Genomic DNA, 26011 nt, shown 5'->3' on the forward strand with positions numbered 1-26011 from the left:
GCCACAGACATGGACAGGTCGAAAGCCACAGAATGATTTGCTCCCTTTGACATAGTAATCCCAGAACAGATAATTTATCCTCGGGAAATATTTTGCAAAGAGGAAAAAACTAAATGCATGGGAATATTAATTGAACTAATATTTCTATTATTGGAAAACCTGAAACAATCTCAATCTTTAATAATAAGATTATAGTTAGGATAAGCATGAAAAGGCCATTCATTGGATTTTGAAAAATGCAACTATGAAAAATAATAAAACTTGTGGGAGGATGGAAGCATGCCTATGTTTATTAAGTGAAAAACAAAACCTGTGTCTATGATGATGATGATGATGTTTAGTCGCTAAGCTGTGTCTGACTCTTTTGCGACCCCATGGACTATAGCCTGCCAGGCTCCTCTGCATGGATTTCCCAGGTAAGAATAGTGGAGTAGGCTGCCTTTTCCTTCTCCAGGGGATCTTCCTGACCCAAGGACTGAACCTGCATCTCCTGCAGTGGCAGGTGGATTCTTTACCACTGAGCCACCAGGGAAGCCCCATCTATCATGATAATAACCTACAAAATCTTAAACCTGCATGGAAAGGTGTAAGTGGACTATTTAGAGCAAGATGCACTTAGGTGCAGGATAAAAGATGTGGTCCAACCACCAGATAAAAAGTCTCAGGAAGACCTGAAGAAGTATTGTCATTGGCTTAGATTCTGGGTGGTACATCTGTGGAACAATTTTCAGGAACACTTGTGATGAACTGTGTTGTTCACTTACTGGAACCTGACATTTTGACACAGGGCAGAAGTCCACCACTGGGCAGTTGAGGAACTTACTGGTTTTGCTTGAAGCTTTCTGGGTTGACTTTGTGAGGAGGATCATAGTATGCTACTAGTAACCAGAAGGGACTCAGTGATTTCTGAGAGCTTCCCAGGTGGCACCAGTGGTAAAGAACCCACCTGCCAGTGCAGGAGACAGAAGGGACACGGGTTTGATCCTTGGGTTGGGATCTTTGATTTTTCTTCCTTGTGTTTCTTTTTGCACAGATGATCAGGTGCATTTGTACTTTCTCATGAACTTTCTCCTCTTTTGAACGGTGGTGTAGGTGTAGGAAGTGCAGGTTTGATCCCTGGGTAGGGAAGATGTGCTGGAGTAGGAAATGGCAACCTACTGTGGTATTCTTTCCTGGAGAATCACGTGGACAGAGGAGCCTGGTGGGCTGTAGTCCATGGGGTCGCACAGAGTTGGACACGACTGAAGCGACTTAGCAGCAGCAGCAGCAGATGACTGTAGGATAAAACCAGGCGTATGTGATCAATTCAAGGGTGTGAGAGTGGCCAGTTCTTTCAGTGCAACAGGAAAATAAATACCTCGTAAGCACTAATAATAGTGTGGGTGAAATGTTAGAAACTTGATTGTAGACATATGTCAGCTATGCAATATGGTATTTTTCTAACATGTGTTTGCTTTTCTTTATTTATTTTTTAAAGAACCAGCTGCAGTTTAATAGGAATGTTCCTACACATTCAAGCAACTTGGCAACCCAATACTCTTGCCCACATGGAATTAAAATTGAGAAACTGAAGCACTCATACAATGAGTCTTACCACTGTAGAGATTTGGGTTTTAGAGATGGTCCCGGCCTGAGCAGCTCTGTTTCATTTTCTGTTGTATCAGAAGAGAGACTTAGCTATGCAGTTCATCTGGCCAAAAGAGATGTAAAACGAAGACAGTTAGAGGAACACAGAAAAGAGCATCACCTCAGAAGTCAACCCCGTGTCTTTCGGAACTGTGGACGCTCTCAGCATAAAACGCCTGACCTTGGGGTGGAAAGAGAGGAATCAAGGAGTCGGGAAGCCTGTCATGGCAGCCACCAGCCGTCCAAAGTAGAGATTTCCAGCTCAGGCGCCAAGGTATACCTGTACACATCTCATCCAGGACAATCAGGTCTTCCTGCGCCAAATTCTCCACCCACGCATGATCCCGGGCTTCAGCCACATTCCAGGATAGATGACCACAAAAGCCTATGTGAACACAAATGCCTGCTGGAAGTTCAGCGACTCCAGAAAGAATTGAGCAGTTGTGTCCGTAAAATTGAAGAAGTAGCTAAAAGAGGTGAGACAAATTGGACTCTTGACTTTGAAAAAAATGCTCCAAGAGGGTAGAGGCCAAATACATTCTTCAGGACCCCTGCCCCTCATCACTTCCCTTTCTGTCCTTCTGTCGCTGGAATGAGCATTCATGACAAGACAGATGAATTTTGAGTTTGACCAGTGTCTTTTTTTCTGAAGAGTTTGCCCTAGCATCTCTTTCCAGCCGAGGCACCTAGAACAGCTCCTTTTCCTTAGGCTGTGCTAGGTGAGTTGAATGACTGAGGGTCCCACCTAGTAATCATAGTACCTGCTGTCTTCTGGCGCCTGAGTGCCAATTATCCTATAATGTTTTGCTTCTGAATCCAGAAGTCCTTCTGGAAAAGTTATTTTTAATTTGTTCAGAAAAGAACATTATATAAAACATGTATATTCTAGATAAAAACAGTTCTAAGTTGGGCAATGTTTAGATGAGTATGCCGCAGTGGTAGGGAGCTACAGATGTATGTATGAGATATCTGACCGCAGGGTAGAAAGGAAGGTATAGAATTCTCTCATATTGTTTTCTACAATCTTTCACTGTTCTCTACGCCCTTGCATTTTCCTGGAGAGTAGAAGATTGGTTGCACATGGAAAATTTGGGGTTACCATAGCTGAGAAGCAGGGGAGTCAAGCCTAGCTTTCAGACTGCAAGGCATAGGGAGTTGGCATCAAAAGGAGCTACTGTGCCAGGATAGTAGAGTCTATGATGATCTTTTGCGTTTTAAAGTCAAGTAATGTATGCATATGCACGTTACATAATGAATTTTAAGGTACGGTACAGAAACAGATTGAACAAAATAGAACAAAACTATGTAAATGAAGGTATTTTGGCATGGGGAAAAAAAAGGAAAGTACAAAATAAGACTTATTAGGAATGGGGAAAAGATTCGTTTCTAAGCTTCCACAGAGTCTGCTAAAGAGGAAAATGTGATCAGTTAGAGAATTTACAAAGAAACAAAAAATTGCACAAGGAGAAAATTATGCCAGGTATAGAGGTTGGAAGATTTCTCTGGTGGGTCTTCATAAAGAATATGTTGTGTAATATGAACAAGTCAAAAACATTCCTACATCACAGTAACGGAAGTGTTTTGGCTCATTTCTCCTGACTTTGCTCAGTGGTGGTCTGTAGCATGACCCCATGGAACAGTGTGGTAGAAACCGTGCTCCTGGGGTGAGATGGGGGGAAGCAAAGCCATGAGGCATGCCACCCTACTGAGGGGGCCTTGTATAGGGGGCCTTAGAGCAGAGCTGCTCAGGTAGTCTTCCAGAAACAATTTCTTTGAACTAATTGTTTGAAAATACGGAGCAGCATTGTGTACAAGGGTCTGCTTCCTGACAAATAGATGAAGGCTTTGGCAAATAATTTTAGCCCTTGCTATCTTAATATGTTTGAGAAAGGTTTCCTCTTCTGGGTTCAGGATAAGAAAGTATAAAAGAAATCTTGCTATATATAAAAATAGGTCAATAAATTATTTTTTTTAATGGAAAGCATTATAGATTTGGGTTCAATATAAATAGCTTAAAAACAACAACTGCATGACAGTGGGCTAGGCTGTCCGGAGCATTCGGATTTGATTAACACCTTCCTGTCTCTTCCATCTCGGAGTCAAGTACACAGGCCCCCTTGCTCGTTTCTTGGCTGATGAAAACAAATTTTTTGTTAGGACAACCTCATTTTTTTTTTCTTAGTAAAACTAAAGATCTTTAACCTCATTATTCTGTGAGCCATTGAAGTTTTTAATCAGCTTTTATGTATGGTTTATAATCCACTTTGGGGGGAAAAATATTTTCAGATCGCGTGGAAGAAGCTTTGGATCCTGATGAGGAGCGGAGGATCCGGGTCAGGAGACAGGAACAGGCGGTCCGTTCTGCCCGTATGCTCTATGTCCTCCAGCAACAGGTGCGGAGGCCCAGGGATGAGGGTGGGGTGGCCTTCCCAGGGAATTCGTGCTTTCCTTTTGTGCCAGAAGTATCAGCATCAGCGTATCCTACATGGATTCTGATATGTTTGTGCGTCTAAGTTTCCTGAATGTGTGGACAAACAATTCTTCCTCTTTCTGCCCTCCGTCTTTATGTGTCTGTGTGTGTACAGCCAAACTCTTTAAATACTGTTTTGTTTGTTTTTTTCTGCTTTTCGGGGGTCACAGACGCTTGAGGATCTACTGAAACCTAAGTGTCCTTTCCCCAGGAAAAAAGTGCTATTATACAGCACATATTTTTGTAGACAAGTTTAAGTGGATCAGTTACCCTGAAATCCTTGGTCCCCAGTAACGCACCTTGTAGTCTTAGAGGAAAGAGACTTTGTTAGTTTCCCATCCATTGCATGTTTGTTGTATATTAGAAGCTTAGTACATAGTAGACGGGCTTCCCTGGTGGCTCAGCTGGTCAAGAATCTACTTGCAGTGTGGGAGACCTGGGTTCAGTCCCTGGGTTGGGAAGATCCCCTGGAGAAGGGCTTCCCTCATAGCTTAGTCGGCAAAGAATCTTCCTGCAATGCAGGAGACCCGGGTTTGATTCCTGGGTTGGGAAGATCCCCTGGAGAAGGAAATAGCAATCTACTCCAGTATTCTTGCCTGGAAAATTCCATGGACAGAGGAGCCTGGTAGACTACAGTCCATGGGGTCGCAAGAGTCGGACACGACTTAGCAACTAAACCACCACCACCACATAGCAGGTAGTTTGGTTGTCTTTACTAAATAGTAAAGAATGAAGAATATGTTAAATGTCACTCAGGATGCGTTTTGTCATTGTTCAGTTGCTCAGTCGTGTCCAACTCTTTGCGACCCCGTGGACTGCAGCATGCCAATCTCCTCTGTCCAGGCTACATGTAGTGGCTGATGAATAGGCATTTATATTATTTACATTATAGGTAGATTTTTAAAAATGTTTGTTTCAGCTTTAATTGGAGAAGGAAATGGCAACCATTCCAGTATCCTTGCCTGGAAAATCCTGTGGACAGAGGAGCTGTCCATGGGGTTGCAGAGTCGGACATGACTACGTGACGTCACTTTTTCAATTTTAATGTCTTACTTGTTAGTAAGCATTAAACTTATTTCTGGTCACTTAGGTCACATTTTAGCTTTCTTGCTTGAACCCCAAACTGGGCTCTTTGATTGAAAGATAATGCCTGAGTGAGATTTTGTTCTTATTCTTGTTGGCTTCTGTTTTGGTCCTTACTCTACACTGCTGTCATAGGGATTGTTGTGAAACACGAATCTTAGCCTGTCAGAGCTCTGCTTGAAAGGTGTGGTTGGCTGTCTGTAACTAAGAGGGTGAAAGCTGACTTCTTTCTTTATAATTGATTAATTATTTTCTTTTTGGTTGTGCTGGCTTTTCGTTGCTGCACACAGGCTTCTCCATGCGGTGAGCAGGGCCTGCTCTCTAGGCCCTGAGAGAGTACACTAAGCGCACAGGCTTCTTCGTGCCGTGACTTCTCGTGCTGCGGAGCATGGGCTCCAGGGCGCGTGGGCTTCAGTAGTTGCAGCTCCCGGACTCCTGGAGCACAGGGTCACTAGTTGTGGTGCACGGGCTTTGTTGCCCCACAGCATGTGGGATCTTCCAGGACCAGGGCTCGAACCCTGCATCAGCAGGTGGATTCTCAACCTCTGGACCATCAGGAAAGTCCAACAGCTGAATTCTGTGGCAGCACGGCACTGAAAACTCCCTTACGTGGCCTCCTACCTTTCCCGAGTCACTTCCTTTATGTTAAATTCCTCTTACAGTGGGAATCAAGGGATGGAAGGGAAGCCTGTGCTGTAGCCACCATCTCAGACTGGGAACCAGTAGCTGTTGTGGGAGCGCTTGAATGAGGAGTCTGTTCTCATCTTCAAGTGACTCGAATCAATAATGGTTATATTTGGACAAGATAAGATGCCTCCTTTTCTACAGAAAAGATCAGTGGAAAGGTACAAAGATTTTCATTTTTTCCCCCCCTTTATGAACCAGGTTAAAGAAATCCAGGAAGAATTGGATAAATTGAGTCCACATAAGATTAAACACACTAAGAAGGTAGGATGCAATTTAATTATGCTTAACTCTTATTATTTATAAACTACACGTCCAGTGCTTTGATGGTATCACGTGTGGGTTCTCTGCACCGATACTTATCATCAACACTTGTAGAAACTTGTTAGGGAGTGAGCGTCTTAAATATCCTGACTTCTAGGGTCTCCTTCCAAGAAACAGGTTCTGAAAATAGATTGTTTGTTGTTGCAGCTGGTATAAGAAGTTGAGCATGAGAGGGAAAACACTTTGTTATTAGGAAACCTTTAAATTTTATAGTTCCCTTTACTATGAAAAGTTTTCACAATGGAAGTCGTTCTTACATGGAAGATTGACTGTAAATGTTTGTTAAGGGTTAGGTTAACATTTAGACGTTCCGAGTATTGAAGTAACTCTTGCATCTCGTTTACTGCCAGTCATGGGCAGCGTCCAGGCTGGCTGCTGCCCATCGAGGAGCAATTCGGGCCTTACAGACGTTTGTCGCTCAGTTCACTGCTGGAGGGGAGTACCCGGTTCCTACTTGGTGCAAGGAGCTGGGCAGTCTTATCCGCCAGCTCTCTCTCTGTTCTGCCAAGCTGGAGGCCGAGTCTTCTGTCCCTGATGTGGTGATAGATATCCTGCAACAGATCGAGGTATGAAATTGACCATGATTTGTATTTAAAGTGCATTATTTCTAAGCAGGGAGGTTATGTGCAGGGAGGTTATGTTCACCACTGCCTGATTTCATTGAGGTTCATGGAGAACACAAGACTCATCTGGTACCTAGTAAATTCAAGCTTTGCAGAGAGCAGAAGGAGCACTTCATTTTAATTTCATTGTTTTTACAGTCTAGTCAATATTGTATCTTACTTCTTTGAGAAATGGTGTCTTAAGTCTAGAACATAAAACAGCTCATAACCAGGCCATTAATTAAGCAGAATATTCCATTCCATGACCATGCCATTTAATAAAGAATGTATTAGCATATAAAAGGAAAACAGTAAAACTGTTTAGTAGTTAGGTTAGCATATCAGTGTGCAATCTAGATAGATTTTTGAAAAGAAGCACAGAAATATATGGAAGCAAGCCTAAAGTCTTGTGCTATGGCTAGAGACTTCTGGAGATCCCAACTGGTGTGTACTAGTCAGGAATGGATAGTGTTCTTAGTTCTTATTGGTGATGAAGACAGCAAAAACAGTCTGTCCTTAAATCTTGATAGTTCTCTGAAGTTTAGAGAATGCTACCATTCATCCTTACTGTATTGCTGTGATTTGCAGTTGGTTTTATTACTATTTTACATATGAAAAAAAGCAAAGCTCAGGGACATGACACAGACACTTCCCTTGAAGGCTGGGAATCAAACACCTGTCTTCGAACTCCCATGCCATTGTCATTTCCACTGTACCACACATTTTCACCCACAGATTAAAGAAAAAGAAGCCTTTATATTGGTGTGAGATATATAATGGTAAACTTAGCTATAGGCAGGCATGCTGTAGTGGGAAGAATTCTAGACCAAGTGACAGACCATTTCTACCATTAGCTACCCCTTGGTGATCTTTAAGACCCTTTCTACCTTGATCATTATCCAGCAAATATATTTGTGATTTACATTGCTTACATTTATATATAGGGAATCACTATCAGGAATGCAATTTTTTTTTTCCTGTTTCCTGATTTTTTTTTTTAACTTTTATTTTTACTTTATTTTGCTTTACAATACTGTATTGGCTTTGCCATACATTGACATGAATCTGCCACGGGTGTACATGAGTTCCCAATCCTGAACCCCCCCTCCCACCTCCCAGGAATGCAATTTTATTTGAAGAACATAGCTTGATCATTCTAGAAAGGATCTCAAGAGATATAGTGTCTATCCCAAAGTTTGGGCAAGAGTACCTTAACATAATGTTTCTTAAACATACCCTTCATCTCCCCTACATTTGAAACTATTCAGTAGCACAAGAAATTTACTCTTATTGATGTGTACTACACTATCCCACAGTTTATGTTCTTATTCCTGACTGTCATCTGAACTAAATGTCCCTGGCTGTGTTCCGTTTTCATTAACATGTACTGACCATGGGAGACTGGGCCCTTGCTGCCTGGTGATGAGTGAGTGGGTGCTTGTTAGAGCACATGCCTCTCTCAGGAAAGGGGGCTGGCGGGGACAGATCTCCCGCACTGTGGTGGACGAGTGATCAGAGCCATTAACGTGCTGTTTCCTTTAGTTTATGAAGATGTGTGTTACAGTTTGTGTGCCCACTTAAAAGATTGTCTAAGTTTATGAGGTTTTCATTGAAAATTAATGAAGTAAATTATATTGGATTATATTCTGAAGACTGTGGTTAGTTTTTAAACGGGGATCCTTAATTTTAGAATTTGAATACCTTTAATAGTAGCGATATTTTTTACTTTTTGATCGTTGGTTTTCACGAGCTAAACATGTAAAAGAACATGCAAAATTCCTTTTATTAACTGGATGTCCTAAATAACCAAGTTTTAAAAGTAAGTGATGGTTCAGTAACAACTGGAGATGGCCATTTAACAACACATTTTTCCAGGGTCCCCATTTTCCGCTTTGTGATCAACAGTCAGACTTCTGTGAGACAAACTAAGAATGATTGACTGTTTCATGGCAGGCTTTGGAATCTCTCCTGGAAAAGAAACTGTCTCCAAAAAAGGCAAAGAAATGTTTTGGTGAAATTCGGAGCAGATTTCCCATTGGTAGCCGAAGGGCCTTAGAGAGATGGCGAAACACATCCCCAAAGAGTGAGAGGAAGCCCTTTGTAGCAAAGGAGATATTTCCACAGGAAACAAGACGACCTTCAGTGGCAAAGAAGCTCCTCGCTGGTATGTGTCCTAAAGTGTTTACTGCAAGATACTTTATTCCTTGACATTGTCTGGGCTGTAACAGTTACCACATTGAGGGAGAAGTCAGGATTTCTCAGTCTGGTCAACAATAAGTGCCCTGGAACTAAGATAAGTGAACAGCAACCAAGATGCCGCTTTCGGCTGGAGGCTGGAGTATTTCCATAGAGGAGGCAGAGGGAAGAACGTAAGATGCCCTTTTCCTGCATCTGGGCTAACCAAAGTAAATTCCTACAGAGCTGGCAGTTAAAGCCAACTTTCTCTTCTGAGTTTGTTTATTTACATTTTAATGATAGCTGTGTATACATATACACACAAACACATACTTGGTTGATATGAATGGATTTTTTTTACATAGGTAAAAAATAAATTCTTGTTATTCTGGTAAGTAGAATTATAAGCTTAAATGGTTTGCTCATTTAAAACAGACACTGCCAACTTGCCCTTGAAAATGGGTGTACAGTTATGTTTTCAACTAGCACTGACCATCAGTATATATTTCCCCATATCCTTACCAAGTACCGTATGTAATGAAATATAAAAAATTTCCAGCCTCTTGGTGGAAAATGTTATTGAATATCTTATTGTTTTATATTTCCCTGATTCCTGGTGAGGAAGATTTTTCTTTCACATGTTCCTTGGCCTTGTTTATTTCTTCCTCTTCTGTGATTTGTCTGTTCATATCCTTTGCCATCTCCCTACTGGGTCCTGTCTTTGCTTCAGAAGTTCTTTATGTATTTTGGATCTTCATCCTTTTCTGTTTTACATACATCATAAATATTTTCTTTTAAGGTGCTTAACTTTTGCAGCCCCGCCCCCCTTTCCCAGTATAAAGGGAATGCATTTTGACACATGATGCTGACTCTTGAGTTTTGGCAAATCTGCATATGAAGTTAAGGAAATTTTCTTCTGTTCCTGTTTTGCTGAGAGATTTTCTTGTCCTCTTTTTTTCTTCATAGTTAAACTGACACATCTATACTGATAGGACTTTAGAGTAGTTTTAAAATTTTAATGTTGAAAATTTTAATGTGCCATTATATCAGCTGGTTTCCCTTATTTTAGTTGAAGTAGAATATATGATGGCTCATTGGGTAAAGAGCCTGCCTGTAATGCAGGAAACACAGGAGATGGGGTTTGATCCTTGGTTTGGGAAGATCCCCTCGAGGAGGAAATGGCAACCCAGCCCAGTATTCTTGCCTGAAAAATCCCAAAGGTTTGCCAAGAGTTGGACACAGCAGAGCAACTAAGCAACAACAGTTTTCCTTTTATAAAATGAAGTGGACTGTACAGTCATTGGGTTTTTTCCAGTTTGGAGTGGTTATAAGGAGAACTACTGTGATTGTTTTTATATGTCTCTTGGTACATGTGTGTGTCTATTTCTGTTGGGTTTATTCCCAGCAGTATTATTATTAGGTCATCAGGGTATGTATTTGTTCAACGGATTTTTTTCAAAGTAGTTTTATCTTTTATATTCCAACCAGTTGCCTGTGAGAATGGTTGCTGTACATCCTTGTCAGCACTTGTTATTAGTTTTAGAAATTCTAGCCACCTGGTTGGTGTGTAAGGCTGTCATTGTGGTCTTAGTGTACATTTTCTGGATGATTTATGGTGAGTACTATTTCCTACATTTATTGGCCATCTACATGTCTTTTGTGAAGTCCAGTTCGGGTCTCTTTCCTAGTCCTCCCTCTGCCTCCCCCTCTCTCTTTCTTATTTTCTGTTCCTTTTTTCCTTTCACTTTTCTTTATTGATTTGTTGAGTTCTTTGTAGGAGTATGCTGCATATGGGCCCTTTCCCAATTACCTGTGTTGTAAATATTCTTTTGGAAATAAGATGTGGCTTGCTTTTAAATGTTGCTGTAGTGTCTTTTGATGGACAGAATTCTTAATTTCACTGAATTCCAACGTAGCAATCTTTTCCTATATAGGGTTTTTTTTTTTTTTTTCAAGATTGTTTTGGGGTCTTGTTTAAGAGGCTTTTCCTGGAAAAGGAAATAGCAGCCCACTCCAGTATTCTTGCCTAGGAAATCCCATGGACAGAGGAGCCTGGCAGGCTACAATCCATGGGGTCACAAAGAGTCAGACATGATTTAGCGAGTGAACAACAATAATGCCCTGGTCAGGGGAAAAAAATAAAGAATTACTTAATAGAAAAAAAAAAAGCTTTTCCCTTTGCCGTATATTATTTTCTAGAAAAGGTTCATTTTCTTCCAGGTGGATATCTATTTGAGGTAGCACTCTTCGTTGAAAATATTGTCCTTTTTCCCACAGTGGCGATGTCACTTTTGTTAAAAGTTAAGGGTCCACATGTGTCGGGGTCACTTCCTGGGTCCTCTGTTCTCTTCCACTGATCTGATCGTAGGTTCTTAGGCTAGTGTATACTATCTTAGTTACTCTAAGTCAGCTTTTGTCAGCAGTGACCCTCAGTATTTCCTTAGAAATTTTAGGATCAGAATTTGTTGCGGCGCTGCCCTCTCTCTCTCAACACTCCCAACAAACAACCTATTGAAATTTTGGTGGGGAATTGGTATCTTTACAGAATTATATTTCCCAGTCCACAGGCAGGATATATGTCCCTCTATTCATTTAAGTTGTCTTTAAATACTCTTAGTAACTTACAATGTGTGTGTGTGTTCGTCTTTAGTTATAATTATTCTTTGGTATTGCTATTTCCAGCGCTCTTGTGAAGGATGTCTTTTTAAAAATTTAATTTCTAGCATATATTATGGGTATACACACAGTTGATTTTATGTGTTGATCTTGTATCTAGCAACCTTGCTAATTTATTTCTGTAAATTATCTGCAGATTATTTGTGTTTTTCAATGTATACAGTCATGTCATCTATGAATAGAACCATTGGTTTATGTTCTCCTTCCCAATCTTTATTTCTCTTATAGTTTTTCCTATAGTTTTCTGGTTTTATTTACTTGACCGCTAGACTACTGATATAAAGGCATGGTAAAGACTTGAAGACTTTTGAAATTTCTCATTGTATTTGTATTCATTTTTGTTTAGTGCATTTTGAAGTCGTGCTGTTAGATGCATAAGCGTTCCTTACTGATAAATCTTTTTTGGTGGATTTTATATATTATTATTAAATATTTGTTTCGCTAATGTTATTCACTTTGGGTTCTGTTTTGTTTGATACAAATATTGTTTCATCTACCCAACTCATTTGGCATTTACCGAGAATAACATTTCACATCCCTGTATGTACGGTCCGACTTTGCTGTTTTGAGAATGCCTGTTGTAAATACTTCATTGTCAGTGTTTCTAACCCTGTTGTAGAGTTCTATATTTAACCTACTGACATTTGCTGAGATTAACGGCACATTTGGACTTCTTTCTCCCTTTTTATTTTTGATCTGCCACTTCTTTTTCTTTGTTGTAATTTACTATGTTAATCGAGTTCTTGTTTCATTTTGTTTCTTCTACTGATCTGAAGTTATAAATCAGTTCAGTTTCTCAATCTGTCACTAATTATTGGGCACCTCCATCGTGTACTGCCCTGCCTGTATCATGAATGTAACAAAACCTAACGTCCTTAGTCACTGTTAGATATTTACTTGCTGTGCCGTGGCATTCTGTTCCCTGCATTGGTAGGCAGGTAGAACCAATGCTGCCACCTTCCTTCTACCCAGGGGCCGCCTTCCGCTCAGTATGAGTGTGGTGCTTATTGGATGACGTATCCTCTGTGGGAGCCCAGGGCCCGGCAGTAATTAGGCGCTTACACAACCAGCTGTGAAGAGGGTGTAGTAGAGCAAGGAGAGGCCTTTGAGCAACAGATCATGGTAACTTCAGGTCTGGGTGTTAGGGGCTCGTTTACGATGCTCTGGAGGAAATGTAGAGAACTTTCCAGGCCTGCCCACAGAGAAGTGTTTCCCAAATGAGTTAAAAGATGAGAGGGACCTGTAACTGTGTAGTGCACTAACAGGTGGGGACGAGCTTCAGAGAGAAAAGTTGGGAAGCCTGTTCATTTAAAACTCACCACAGGTACCAGTGAGGGAAAGCAGGAAGACAGACCACTGTGAGGAAAACGAGGACCAAAAAGACCTCCCTCTAGTCCCAGCTCGGAGAAGGCGATGGCACCCCACTCCAGTACTCTTGCCTGGAAAATCCCACGGACAGAGGAGCCTGGTAGGCCGCAGTCCATGGGGTTGCGGAAGAGTCGGACACGACTGAGCGACTTCACTTTGACTTTTCACTTTCATGCATTGGAGAAGGAAATGGCAACCCACTCTAGTGTTCTTGCCTGGAGAATCCCAGGGACGGGGGAGCCTGTTGGGCTGCCGTCTATGGGGTCGCTCAGAGTCGGACACGACTGAAGCGACTTAGCAGCAGCAGCAGCAGCTAGTCCCAGCTCTGCCCGCTTGTGGTCCTGGGTGGATGATTTCATCTCTCCGAAACTTCATTTTCTATTTGTGAATGCGGATAATACAGACATGCTTTACATTATTGTGCTTCACTTTATTGCACTTTGCAGATACTGTGGTTTTTACAAGTTGAAGGTTTGCGGCAACCCTGTGTTGTCAGGTGATGGTTAGCATTTTTTAGTGATAAAGTATTTTTTAATTAAGGTGTGTACATTTTTTCAAGACATAGCACTATTGCACACTTACTAGACTACATATTATATAAGCATAACTTTTGTATGCACTGGGAAACCAAAACACTTGTGTGACTCACTTTATCATGATATTTGCTTTATTATGGTGGTCTGGAATCAGACCTTCAGTCTCTCTCAGGTATGCTGGTGGTCCTTATCCTATGTGACTGACTGAGTTGTTTAAAGTAGCAAATTAGGTATTTCATCCAGAAGTATGTAAGCTTCAGTTGTCTGGAACAGCGCTGCAGTTCCTGATAGGGCAGAGTGAATGGGCCTCACCTGGACTGGGAGTCAGAAGATGTGACTCTGCTGCTTGCTGTCCTTGACCTTGAGTAAAACACTTGACTGTCATTTCCTCATTTGAAAAGTTAATCATTGCCCCGCCTGCTCTGTGTCACGTTGAGCCTCAAATGTGAATGTGAAGGATGTTAGAAACGGAAGAAATGTACTAAGAGATGATGATAAATCATTGGTATCATCATTACAATTTGAGGTGTGATTATGCTTAGCCACTTGGCAAATTTGGTACAGTTGCTTATGGCGATGGTTGTGGTGGTCCTCTTGTTTTTATTTATTCGTTTGTTTTTTCTTGTCTTTATGAACTGGATTTCAGAAGGTTTTGGTGTCTGTTTCTGTTTTAGATGTCGGTCTACCGACAGAATTCCTCCATTCTGACCTCCTGCCCCTAAAAGTCATAGGGAGCCAGTTAGTTGGGAAATCACATCTTTGCCATTTTCATTTGAAATAAATGTGTGAGTCTGATTTGGTCTTGTGATTTCTGTAACTGATGCATTTCTTTAGCAGCTGCTGGAATGTTCTTGAAGTGGTGGATTGCATTAGTACAACTCATCAGACGTAAAGACAGTCCCTCCCCACCACCAGCAATGTCCTCAAACTCAGCTGCCCCTGGAGCTTGTGCTACATTTGCAGTTGGTTTATACAGATCGTTACTGGAAAGGCATCGGGACCTAGAGGTCAGAGTTACCTTGCTGTATGTAAACCTGAGGGTTAATGATTAAATTTTAGACTAGGGTTTGTCTAAGCATTCTTTCCTTTCAGTTTATGTATCCTTACTGCGTAACCTCCATGGCCTTGAAAAGTACCAGATTAAAAAAGTGATGCAAGGGGGATCTGGCCTTTCGCTCACTGCTGTTAAAAGTAGTCTAAATGTAGTAAAACTGATGGACCTTTGGGTTGTGTCTGATTTTTTGCCATTATAAACGTTGATGAAGTGTGCTCATGTCTTCCTGTGTACGCTTGAGGGTCCCTCAAGACTGAGTATGTTCCTAGGAGTGAAACTTCTGGGTGACAGTGTGGGCGAATCTTCTGGTAGCTGTGCCAGTTCACTCCTGCACTGATAGCTGTGAGAGTACTTGTTTTTCTGCATCTTTGTTTATACTTGGTATTGTCACATTAAACATTTTCCTCCCAATCTGATGAATTTGAAACAGTACCTCATTGCTTTAATTTCAATTTTTCTGATTGCTAGTGCTCATCTTTTCATGTTTTTATTGACAATTTAGGTTTTCTCTCTGCCATTTTCTGTCCTTTGCCTGTTTCCCTATTGCATTGTTTGTTTTCTTATAGATTCATAGTTGTTCTCTATATATTCTGGATATTAAGCCTATATTAATTATATACCTTACAGAAATCTACTTTCAGACTCTGGCTTGTGTGTGACTTTTTTGGTGTCTTTGTCAAAAGCAAGATGCAGTTCAGTGTAATTAAGTTTACATATGTTAACATTATATTTAGCTTTAAGAAAGCATTTTCTGCCCTGATGTCATAATCATGTTCTCATATTTTCTTCTAAAAGCTTTAAAGTTTTCCTTTTGCATTTAGGTCTTCTTTACATTTAGAATGTAAGTGTTCAGTGTGAGCGTGAGGATTCGCACACTGAACACTTGGACTTTTCTTTAGTTACCTATGGATATTATTGAGTGATCCAGTTCATACTCACTGATTCGTCATACTGCCTTTGTCATACCCGTCCTGCTTCATTGGTTTCTGCCTGTTCCTGTATCACTCCCACACTGCCTTAATGATTACAGCTTTATCACAAACACTGTCTCTGGGGAGATAAGACTCCCACCCCTGCCCTACTCCTCACTTTGTTGTTCTTCAGGATTATTTGGGCTGTCTTGGGATTTTACACCTCGTAAAAATTTTAGCATTAAAATTTTATATCCACAAAAAAGAAATCTGTTGAGATTTTAATTGAACTTGCATTCGAAATTGAGGCTCACTATGGGGAGAATTTGGAGAAGGCAATGGCACCCCACTCCAGTACTCTTACCTGGGAAATCCCATGGACGGAGGAGCCTGGTAGGCTGCAGTCCATGGGGTCGCAAAGAGTTGGATACGACTGAGCGACTTCACTTTCACTTTTCACTTTCATGCATTGGAGATGGAAATGGCAACCCACTCCAGTGTTCTTGCCTGAAGAACTCCTGATGGGCTGCCGTCTATGGGGTCGCACAGAGTTGGACACGACTGACGCAGCTTAGCAGCAGCAGCAGCAACATGGGGAGAACTGACGCTTTACAGTATTTTTTTCATTCATGAAAAGAATTGATCCAGACTTTCTTTCTTGTCCTTCAGAAATACCTTTGAACTTTTTTGTTTGGTAAAAAGTCTTATACGTGTTTCCTAAGATTTCTTCCTTAGTGCCTTAGAGTTTAGTTGTTATTGTTAATGGGCTACCTTTTCTCTTATATTTTCTCTCATTAGTTATTTTGGTATGTGCAAATGATACTGAATTTTGTTTATTTTCTTCTTCTATCCAGAAACATTGCTGAACTCTATTCTTAGTTGTAATTGCCTATCTGTAGATTCTCTTTGGATTGTTTCTATCTACAAAATATCTCATCTTCAAATACAGTTTTACTTTTTTTCCCATTGCAGGTTGTATGTCATGTATGGAGTTCAGACTTTATTCTGTATCAAATTTGGAGCCATTGAAGGTTTTGAGAAGTGATACTTAAATATTTACATTAAAAACATAATTATGGTAGTCAGGAGAAGGTGTGATTGAAGATAAAGAAGGGGTCTGTTAGAGGATGCTGTTGTTACAGTCACAAGATACTGCACGCCTGACCTTAGGGAGTGGCAGGAGGGAAGAAAAGGGCAAGAGGTATCTTACTGATAGAATTAGGATTTGAGGGACCGGGTGAGTAAGTACATGTGGGAGGTAAGATTTAGGAGTCAGCCATGATACTTAGGTTCCTGCTATAGAACTGCAGTAGGAATCGTAGGATCAGAAGCAACTCTTGACAGCAAGACACTTCAGTTTTTAAGAGGGTGTTGTGAGCTTATCTGCCTCTGGATAATCATTCTCACTTGATTTGAATAGCATTTCCTTCCGCTTTTCCTTCTGAAATCTCCATGTAGATAAGTATCAACCCGACACAGAGCTTCCAGTGACCCAGAGGCTGGAAAATGAGCTTGACGGATTAGAGGCGGATATCCTTCAGGAAGATGCTCCATCTATCCTCGACCAAAATGCAGGCTTCGAAGAAGAGGCATTAGCCCTGGCAAAAATAAAAGCAGGGAGAAAGAAGCTTGTGACTGAGAATGTGCCACCGTCCAGGAAGAAAGATACTCTGGCACCAGCAAGACCACAGCAAGTATGGAATCACTCCTTTCTTTTGGCCCATTTGTGTTAATCTGACATTGTCCAGCGTCACAGAGGCTGGTAAGTGGTGGAGCCAGGATTTGAGTTCTTGGGCATTTGAATGCCAGAGCCCTTGAGCCCAGCTGTCTAAGCTGACATAGCTTGGCTCCAGGTTGTTTTCGCAATTTTTGTTTTTTTTAAACAAAAAACAAGTTTTAGTATTGTTACTAAGGACAGGGCATTCTTTCTTGTCCAGGTTTAGTAAGAGCCTTTCTGATTTGATACCATGGTCTTCATTGGACAGGCTATTTTAAAATACAGTTTTTTTCTGCTTCTGATTTGGAAGTATGAAATTTGAGGGGTTAAGATGAAGATTTCCTGCTAAATATTGATGCATAATATATCATTTGATATTGAAAGGTATCTGAGGGTGAGTACTTTCTAACATGGCTTTGGGAGTCAGCTGGCTTCAAAGTACATTATATTCTTAAGCTTCTATCTAAAGTTTAACTTCAGGCCCTACCAGTGGAGAACTGGCTGGCAGACCACCTCCTAGTCTGAATATGCTTAACGTGGTTACTCCAATTTGATGGCTTCTCCATAGGCTTCTGTAACATAATCACCTGTTGCTCATAAATCATGGATTAAGATCAAGTCTATTCCTTTTCAAACAGACTCTCAAGGGAGGTCGTTGGGAAGTCAGGGTTGAGCTTGTACAAATTCAGCCTGGATTATTTCTCCGAAACAGCCTTGTTCTCCTTAGCATTTTATGGTAGTTGTTCTGTTTAGGTGGCATATGCCTTCCTGCCTTCATCATACTCTTCCTCTATTAGTTCTTTTAATCTTCTAGAAATTTGTGAAGACATTACCTCCCATTTTACAGATAGGAAACCACAAGACTGAGAGGTGTATTTTAACCAAGAATGTTTTACAGTTTAACCTCTTTTGCTTAGTTAGGAAGAAATATATATATATTATATATATAAAGATGGCCAAGCCAGGGATTCCTTTACACGTGTACCCCTCTCCCCACAGCCAGGGTGGTTTTAGTGTAATCTGTGCCCTCCCCAAATTTCTGCCACAGTGCTTTCCACTTAAGTTTTTGCTGAATGAATACATGAACAGCATAGGGACATTTGAACCTTCAGTAAGCCCGAGGTTAAAACCAGTTTCTTTGCTATCCATTTGGCTTTATAATTCATATTTATCTCTTGCAGGGACTCCACAAAGCTGAAAAAAGTAGACCAACCCCCTCTTACAGCAAAAGCAGGTTGCAAAGGACAACAGTCTCCTCCAGATTAAAAATGAACCAACAGCCTGTGAAGGACAGTAGGGCTCCTTGGATACCTCCAAACCCCACATCCCCACCAGCATCTCCTAAATGGTATGTGAAAATTCAAGCATTCAGGTATGTGATTTTACTTTTCCTCCGCAGATCAAAGGTGACCTATTGCTTAGAGCAAGTGAAGCAGTGGCTTTAGCCCCCTTTAAGGAAAAAAGCTTATTTGGATGGGTAATACATGAAATGCTTTTGACTGGAGGCCCACTGGCTCCTTTTTCCTACCTGACTGTGGGCAGAGTAACTCCCGCAGGTCACTCCAGGACCCTGTGGACTTTGAGGGCTGCCCTTCACTCGCCTCTACGCCCAGTAGATCCTGGTGACTTGAGGCCGGGAACTGTGCCTTATATCTGAATGCACAGTGCCTGATGTAGTCAGTCTTAGTAGGCATTTAGTGAATCTTTGCTGAATGAATGCTTAAAAATAATTTCTAGTCCAAGTCATGACAACATGAATTATAAAACCGTACAAACCTCATAGATGCTGTCCTGACGCAGAGGACAGTTAGGATAGAGCTGACATTACTGCCTTGTCACCCTTATTCAGGAGAAGGCAATGGCAGCCCACTCCAGTACCCTCGTCTGGAATATCCCATGGACAGAGGAGCCTGGTAGGCTGCAGTCCATGGGGTTGTGAAGCAGCTTAGCCTCAGCAGCAGCACCCTTACTCACAGCATGTAGAGAATGAGGGCCCAGTCTTCTGCAGAGCTGGGGAGAAGGCATTGTCCTTCAGGGCACAGAGTCCAGTGAGGCAGAAATTACAGTCTTCAGGGAAGTGGTTAAAAACGGGAGCTTGTATACCATGGAGAGTGGTCTCAGAAGCACAGTGGAAAGGACCAGGAGCTAGGACAGTGACAGGAAGGCAGGCACAAGCAGTCGCATGAGGAGGAGAGCGAGTGAGAAGGCAGGTGACGTGAAGGGTCCCACCTCTAAGAGGCTGGCAGGAGATGTGATGAGAAGCTTGGTGGGATGGGGTCCCCTGAAGGCTGAGTGATTCTCAGTGGATGGTTATGCTTATTCATCAGCTTTCACTTTAAAGGTGAAGAAACTGTCCAGAGAATCTAATGCCTTTCTTATGTAGCAGAGCTGAGACTAAAATCAGGTCTTCTGATTTCATAATATATGTGGTTCTTTGCTTTATTTCTGTGCTCTTAGTTCTCTGTTTTTATGTATGTACTAGTGTAGAGATGTGAATTCACTTGGTAAGCTCATGAAAACAAGTTGGTTGGAGTTTATATTGCAAACCAAGTATATAATGCAGTGTCTTGTAGAGTGTACATGTGGTAGATAGGGGAGGTAAGGGGGAAGGCTTTTGGGTTCAAAGTGCTGTATTAGACCTGATAAAAGGCACAGAGTTGCTGTGTAATGTGAAATATAATTTGTGACCCAAATCTGTATATTAGAGCAGGGTTTTGTTGAATTTCACCCATTATTCTGTAATTGACAATTGTTTTTCATTTAAAATAGTGATTGCTTCTGTGAAGCAAAAAGGACCTTCTCTTTGACACTGAACCTGAATCCTGAATACTCTCACTCTGCTTCACATTCAGCTTCCAATGTAGAGCCCCACCCCACCCCACCCCCCACCCCCCTAGACCACCAGTACTGTGACACTCTTGTCTTTTCTGAGCTGGCACCTTTTATGAGTCATCGGGTGTGGAGGGAATGGTTACAAAGGTGTAAGTTTTCCTTGTTTTGCAGTGCCGCCTGGCTCAAGGCGAAATCCAGCCCCAAAGATACCATCAAAGAACAGTCTCTCCAGCAGGAAGATATGCAAGAGGACAGTCGGTTGAGAGGTGCTATTGAACACGAAGCAGTGAGGTTTGTGCTGGCGTTTGTCAGGTCTTTGAAATGAGCCCCCTTTCAAATGGAATTCTAAAGCGAGCTCTCCTCTTGCCCATGTATAACATTGGCTGTTTAAAATGGAAATTACTAAACTTTCCTGTCAAATTATGCAGCTTAGACAGTGAGCCCCTCTTTTATTCCTTGCCTAATTCATTCAAAAATTATATGCGTTTCAGTTGTCTACCAGTTGCTTGTTTTGGTACAGTTGTGAGCTCTTTGGAGATCTTTGCAGAGGGCAAGGGAGTGGGCAAAAAAGACAGACTCCCAGCCCCTGCTTATTTATAGTCAACAGGGAGGACATGTTACTGACTATAAGATAGAAAGATGTATGTCCCCTGAGACCTGAAGTGTTAAATGCTGAGAGAGTTCAAAAGGGGGACAGGACACCTCTGCAGACATCTGGGCTTCCTGGAGGGAGATGGAAAATCAATTAGGACTTGAAGAATAGGCTTTAAATAGGGAGTGATGAGGTGAGGCCATTCCATGACAGGAGAGCAGTGAAAACAGGTTGCCTGCATTCATTTGGCTGGAATTGTTCTTGCAATTATGGGGAAGCCAGAGTGAAAGTGGACCATTAGATAATTTGATACTGTTCACTATCCTGGGCTGAAAGCATCAAGCCCTAACACATACAATAAGGTTGTTCTGAGTTAGCTTTTCCTTTCTTTGTTTATTTGACTTCACTCTGCCTTGAGGGCTCTCCTGGGAGCCCATTTCTTTGTCTGAGCTGGAAGATAGAGCAGCAGCTTTGTTTTACAGTTGAGCAAGAAGTTCTAATTGCAGCGAAGGCTGGTTTTCTCGAGAATATTTGTGGCCAGGTTTTTGTGGCACTGCACGCTAACCAGGAATGCTCTTGCGGGTAAATGTCTTTTTACATGGAACATTACACCGAGAGCTCCACTGGCCCAGAGCCTGAGTTACCTCCTGAGTCTTTGGTGGAGCCGAGATGGGTGCTCTGTGGGGTCCTGACTCCTGGTCTGTTTATGCGGTAATGACACCTGCAGGTTGAGGCAGAATTGGCCTGACTTTTGTATTCTCTGCTAGACTCGCTTGGCTAGATGCTGAAACTTCCAAAAGACTGAAGGAATTAGAAGAATTAAAAGCCGAACAAATGGACAAAATGCAAAAACAGAGGTAACTGTCTGTTTTCTGAGGTAGAGAAAAACACAGCAGACCTATTTTATATCATCTAGCTATTTTTACAACTTGTTGGGATTGCTTTTTGGTGTAGTCACACTTTTCATGTCTCTTGTCTGTCAGACTGTTTAAAGTTCTTTGAAGTCACCTAAGAAGCCAACAACGGAGCTCAGACGGGAGCCCCTGGGAGTCCTGGCTGGTTTGGGGAGAGTTGGGGTGACTCTGTGATAGTATCCTTTAGGCTCCATTAGCTTGATGCTGAAACTTCCAGAAGAACAAAGGAATTGAATGAGCTGAAAACTGAAGAAAGGGATAGTTGTCAGAAACTGAGATATGTGTTAGCTTCTGAAGGATGGTGCATGCTTGCCTATTCTTAAATTGGTCCGGACAGTTTCACCACCATCCTGGACTGTGTGGGCCTGACCTCACCAAATGAATGAATGAATGAGTGTCTGCATGCCTGCATGTATTTTGCACAGTATTTTTTCTAGGAAGTATTTCTTTTGTGTGCAGTTTGAATGATATCTACAGTTTAGGGGGAGTTTTATCTGAAAGATCAGTGTTATGTCTGTTTGTGTTTCCGCTGGAGATGCTTGTCTCCTGGCCAGGTGGGGCGTATGTGTGCAGTCTGCTAGGATACTTCGGCTTCACAGGTTAGCTTGAGCACAGCCTAAGGTTTTCGAGTGAGGTTGCTTTTCCCATTTGCCCCCAAGAGTGTCACCACCTAAATCCAGGCACGAAGAAGTTCATGAGTGGGCTTAGTTGTTACTGCTGCAGTTGGCTCATCTGTCTTGCTCTCATAATGAGTCACCCTGAAGTCACGTGAACAGAATCCTCATTGACACAGCTGTGCATTCTATCACCAGTCATGAGAGAGCATCCACTCCCAGGTTAAAAGGGCTGTGGCCCTTTTGTTAGAGGGTGAGTGTCATGAACCACTACCACCCCCAAACCAAGAGATAGGTCAGCACCCCTACTCTCAAATTCCCTGTGGGTCCCTCCTCAGTTGTATCTCTTTCTTTCTTCCCACAGCTCACCACTGTCCTGATTCCTGTCTTCATCTTTTCATTTCTTGTATTCATAAATCTGTTACCCTGTGTGTGTCCCTAACAGCATATTATTTCATCCGGGCAGCTGAGAAGCAGGCCCAAACCTGGAAAGGCAGTGCTGCTGGGATTAGATGAGGATTCCCGGGGAAAGTAGGCTGTGCAGGGTCCTTCCTAAACTTCCTGGGAGTTTTTAGGTGCCCGTCCGGAAAGTTTATAGATCATGAATGAGTCCTGGCAAATGTAGGGCTTACCACATTTGGGGCATCTGGAGATGAACGAGGTGCAGTGGACCTCTGGAAGAGGCCTGGTCAGGGGGACAGTGGGCTGCCTTGTGTAGCTTTCCATTTTGTTACCAAGTAGTATTCCATAGTATGACCGTTCACATACACACATCCACAGTCTGTTTATCCATCCTCTTGTGAATTAACCTCTGGGTTGCTTTCCATTGTTAGTTAGTATAGGAGTTCCCTTCTAGTTTTTCTGTATCCCACCTGACATGTGGTAATGTCCGATTTTTAAAATTTCAGTTATTTTGGTGAGAGCGTGGTGGTATCTCGCTGGGATTTTACTTTGCATTTCCTTGAAGTCTAATGATGATCACTTGGTAGTGCTTATTGTGATGTGTTTATTCAAGTTTTTTGTCCATTTTTTATTGTTTTTATAATTACTGATTTTTAAGAGTTTCAAAAAATATGTTCTGGATTTGAGGCCTCTTTGAGAATATGTGCAGCAAATATTTTCTCCCAGTCCTGTGGCTTGCCTATATATTTTCTTAATGGGATCTTTTGAATACGAGAAGTTTCAAATTTTGATTAAGATCAGCTTAGCAGTTTTTTCATTTTACAGTTAAATCTTTTTTATGAACTAAGTAATCATGACCAGTGCTGAAGTTTCAAGGATATTCTGTATTTTCTTCTAAAATGCTTTTTAGTTTCAGTTTTATTTTTCATATCTGTGATCCCATTTTTAATTAATTTCTGTGTGTGAGATGAAATGCTTATCAGGATTGATTGTTTTCCTTGTGGATATCTGGCTAGTCTAAGCACCATCCGATGAAAGGATTATTGACCTTGAGCTTTACACTAGGGTCATCTGGGTGAACTGTTGGTTAAGGACCATCATGCAGGTCTTTAGGTCTTTCCTTTGGGGTGTGCCACGCTCTCCAGAGATGAGTCTTTTGATCTGCTGCCTAGAGAGTGAGGACGTGTGTGTCCTTGGAGCTGAGGTGGTCAGGAGGCTGTGAGTCTTACCCCTCGGCATTCAGCTTGCATCCATGCATCCCTCTTTTCAGTAGGGCATCTACAGTCTCAATGCAGTTGGCATTCCCTGAGGAGTCAGGAGGCCCCTCCCGAGAATGAGCAACCAACCCATCTTCCCTCAGAGTTGCTGAGAGGCCATGGTCCAGTGTGTGAAGGAGGGAAGAGACCTATGACCCTAACTTCTCAAACATCATCTGACTCTTGTCTTTTATAGTTAAGCCACCTCCTCCCAGGTTACCCCTAGGCCTCGGGGTACCTGGTGCTCCAAGTCTTGAGCCTCTTAAGTCAGCAGTGCAAATTGTGTGAGTCGTTGGCTTTCCCCATTACAACCCTAGAATCCAGCCTTCTCAGGTTGGTACGTTGCTTACCACTTTGGTCCTTGAGTTTCTAGCACCATTTCCCGTGTCTTGTCATTGTGAGTTTATGTCTGATTCTGTTATTGTGGGCTTTGGGAGGGAACAAAATTAGTTTCATTTGTTGAGTCTTGTGCCCTCTTTAGTCGTTTCAAAGCAGCCATTATTCTTTCAAAATGGACTCAGAGCCTAATGTACTTCTTCAGATGTTATCTCAGCCTTTGTCCTCAAAGTTGGGGTCAGGACCAGCAGTATCACATCACCTGAGAGCTTGTTAGAAACAAGCTCCTCTCAGGCCTCCCTCAGGCCAGCCACATCAGAATCTACGTTTAACAAGATCCCCTGGGATCTTGTATGAAAATTAGAACAGCACTGTGGTTTTATAATCATTCGATTTTCCTTCGCTTGGGGTGGTAAATAAATATGCACAATAAGATATTTTATTGCTTTTGATTTTAATTTTCAGTTTTATTTCTAAATAGTGTTTCCACCACCCAGTTAGCAGACAAGGTAGAGAAGGCAGTTCTGGAGCGTTTGAAGCCTCTCCTGGCCAAGGCCCAGGTAATCTAGTTCATCCCATATGCTTGCCTTTTGGAAGCTCTCAAATAAAAAGTGTTGCCCCAGAGGTCACACTGACCCTTTGCAGGGCTGTGTGTCTGTCTGGCAGCCAGCAGCTGCATTGCTCTTGTGCTTCATGGTGTGGGCACAGTGCTGCCAGGGCCCCTTTTGGGCACCCACACTACTGATGCGTCTTCCTTTATGGGTGAGGGGTCAAGATGGGGGAGGAGAGAGAAAGTATCACTTTTGTAAAAGGTGAGATTTTTGTTTGGGGAGTGAGTTTCTATTGCAATTTATGTTCCTAATCAAATGAAACTACTGGTGGCGTTAGTGTTCAGCTCACTGCTTCCACTCTTAATTTTGTGCTCTTTCACTCAGTGCCCGGAATGATTTGCTGTGTTTTTTCCAGAAGAGGGAAATGTTAGGACAGCTTCTGTGCACAAATTAGTGTTTTTTTCGAGATGAAATTGTATAGCACATCACCAGTAGGTTTTGCCATCCTCTTCTGAGCAGTGAGCTGAATGCTATGGCCAGACCCTGTAAATCCATCCTGTAAATAGGAACGCTCTTGTTTGTGTGACTAGATGAAGCCATGGAAGAGCGCTAGAATCTTAAATGGAGTGAACAACATTCTGGGTCTCTGAATAGGGCACTGAACTTCTCTATCTCTTGGTCTGAGACATGTTAAATCATTTATAGAGTCAATGAAAATCTCAGGAGTCTAGAACTGGGAGGGTTCATAGAGGCCAAACCATGCAACCTCCTTATTTTATCAGTGGGGAAACTGGAACAGAGAAGTTGAGTAATTGCACAAAAACACATAGCTACTCTGGTAACATTTTCAAAATTGAGGGAAGGAAAGGGGAAGAAAGCCAAGACTAGCACGTGGCATTTATTTTCATGAAGACAGAGTGCTTAAATTTCCACCGAAAGCCCAATATAGCTAAAACTGATGAACAGTTCCACACAGAAGTTATTCTGGGAGTAGAATTCATTTGTACTAATATGGGTTGTAAATTTTCATAATTCATGAGTGTGCTTGTCTGTTTTAATAGAGAGTCAATTCTTCTCTGGAAGTAGATACTCATTTGAAGGATCAGCCATCAGAAATCGCAACAACAGCCCAGCCTGCAGAGGAGGTGCGTGTGGTGGGGCTGGCGTTCTGGACTGACACTGGGATTATTACATGATGATGTCCTCGAGTATAAGGAGAAATGATACATAGATGACCCTACAGACACTAGACTGTCCTACTCCAGAGGGTGGAGGTCGTTTTTCACAT

General features: G+C 41.9%; 1 protein-coding gene across 2 annotated transcripts in view; it reads left to right on the forward strand.

Annotated features, from left to right (window-relative positions):
- Positions 1 to 26011, forward strand: part of KIAA0753 (KIAA0753 ortholog) — a 57117-nt gene that overhangs the window by 6624 nt on the left and 24482 nt on the right. For both annotated transcript variants that reach the window (XM_068976372.1, XM_068976373.1), the window contains exons 2-12: positions 1478 to 2102; positions 3913 to 4019; positions 6065 to 6127; positions 6538 to 6753; positions 8743 to 8953; positions 16968 to 17203; positions 18408 to 18574; positions 20230 to 20349; positions 21418 to 21507; positions 24654 to 24732; positions 25785 to 25868. In XM_068976372.1, coding sequence (XP_068832473.1) covers positions 1478 to 2102; positions 3913 to 4019; positions 6065 to 6127; positions 6538 to 6753; positions 8743 to 8953; positions 16968 to 17203; positions 18408 to 18574; positions 20230 to 20349; positions 21418 to 21507; positions 24654 to 24732; positions 25785 to 25868 — 1998 coding nt within the window. The remainder of the gene's footprint in view (positions 1 to 1477; positions 2103 to 3912; positions 4020 to 6064; positions 6128 to 6537; positions 6754 to 8742; positions 8954 to 16967; positions 17204 to 18407; positions 18575 to 20229; positions 20350 to 21417; positions 21508 to 24653; positions 24733 to 25784; positions 25869 to 26011) is intronic.

This window comes from Capricornis sumatraensis, chromosome 8, assembly GCF_032405125.1.
Source record: "Capricornis sumatraensis isolate serow.1 chromosome 8, serow.2, whole genome shotgun sequence".
NCBI classification, from domain to species: Eukaryota; Metazoa; Chordata; class Mammalia; order Artiodactyla; family Bovidae; genus Capricornis; species Capricornis sumatraensis.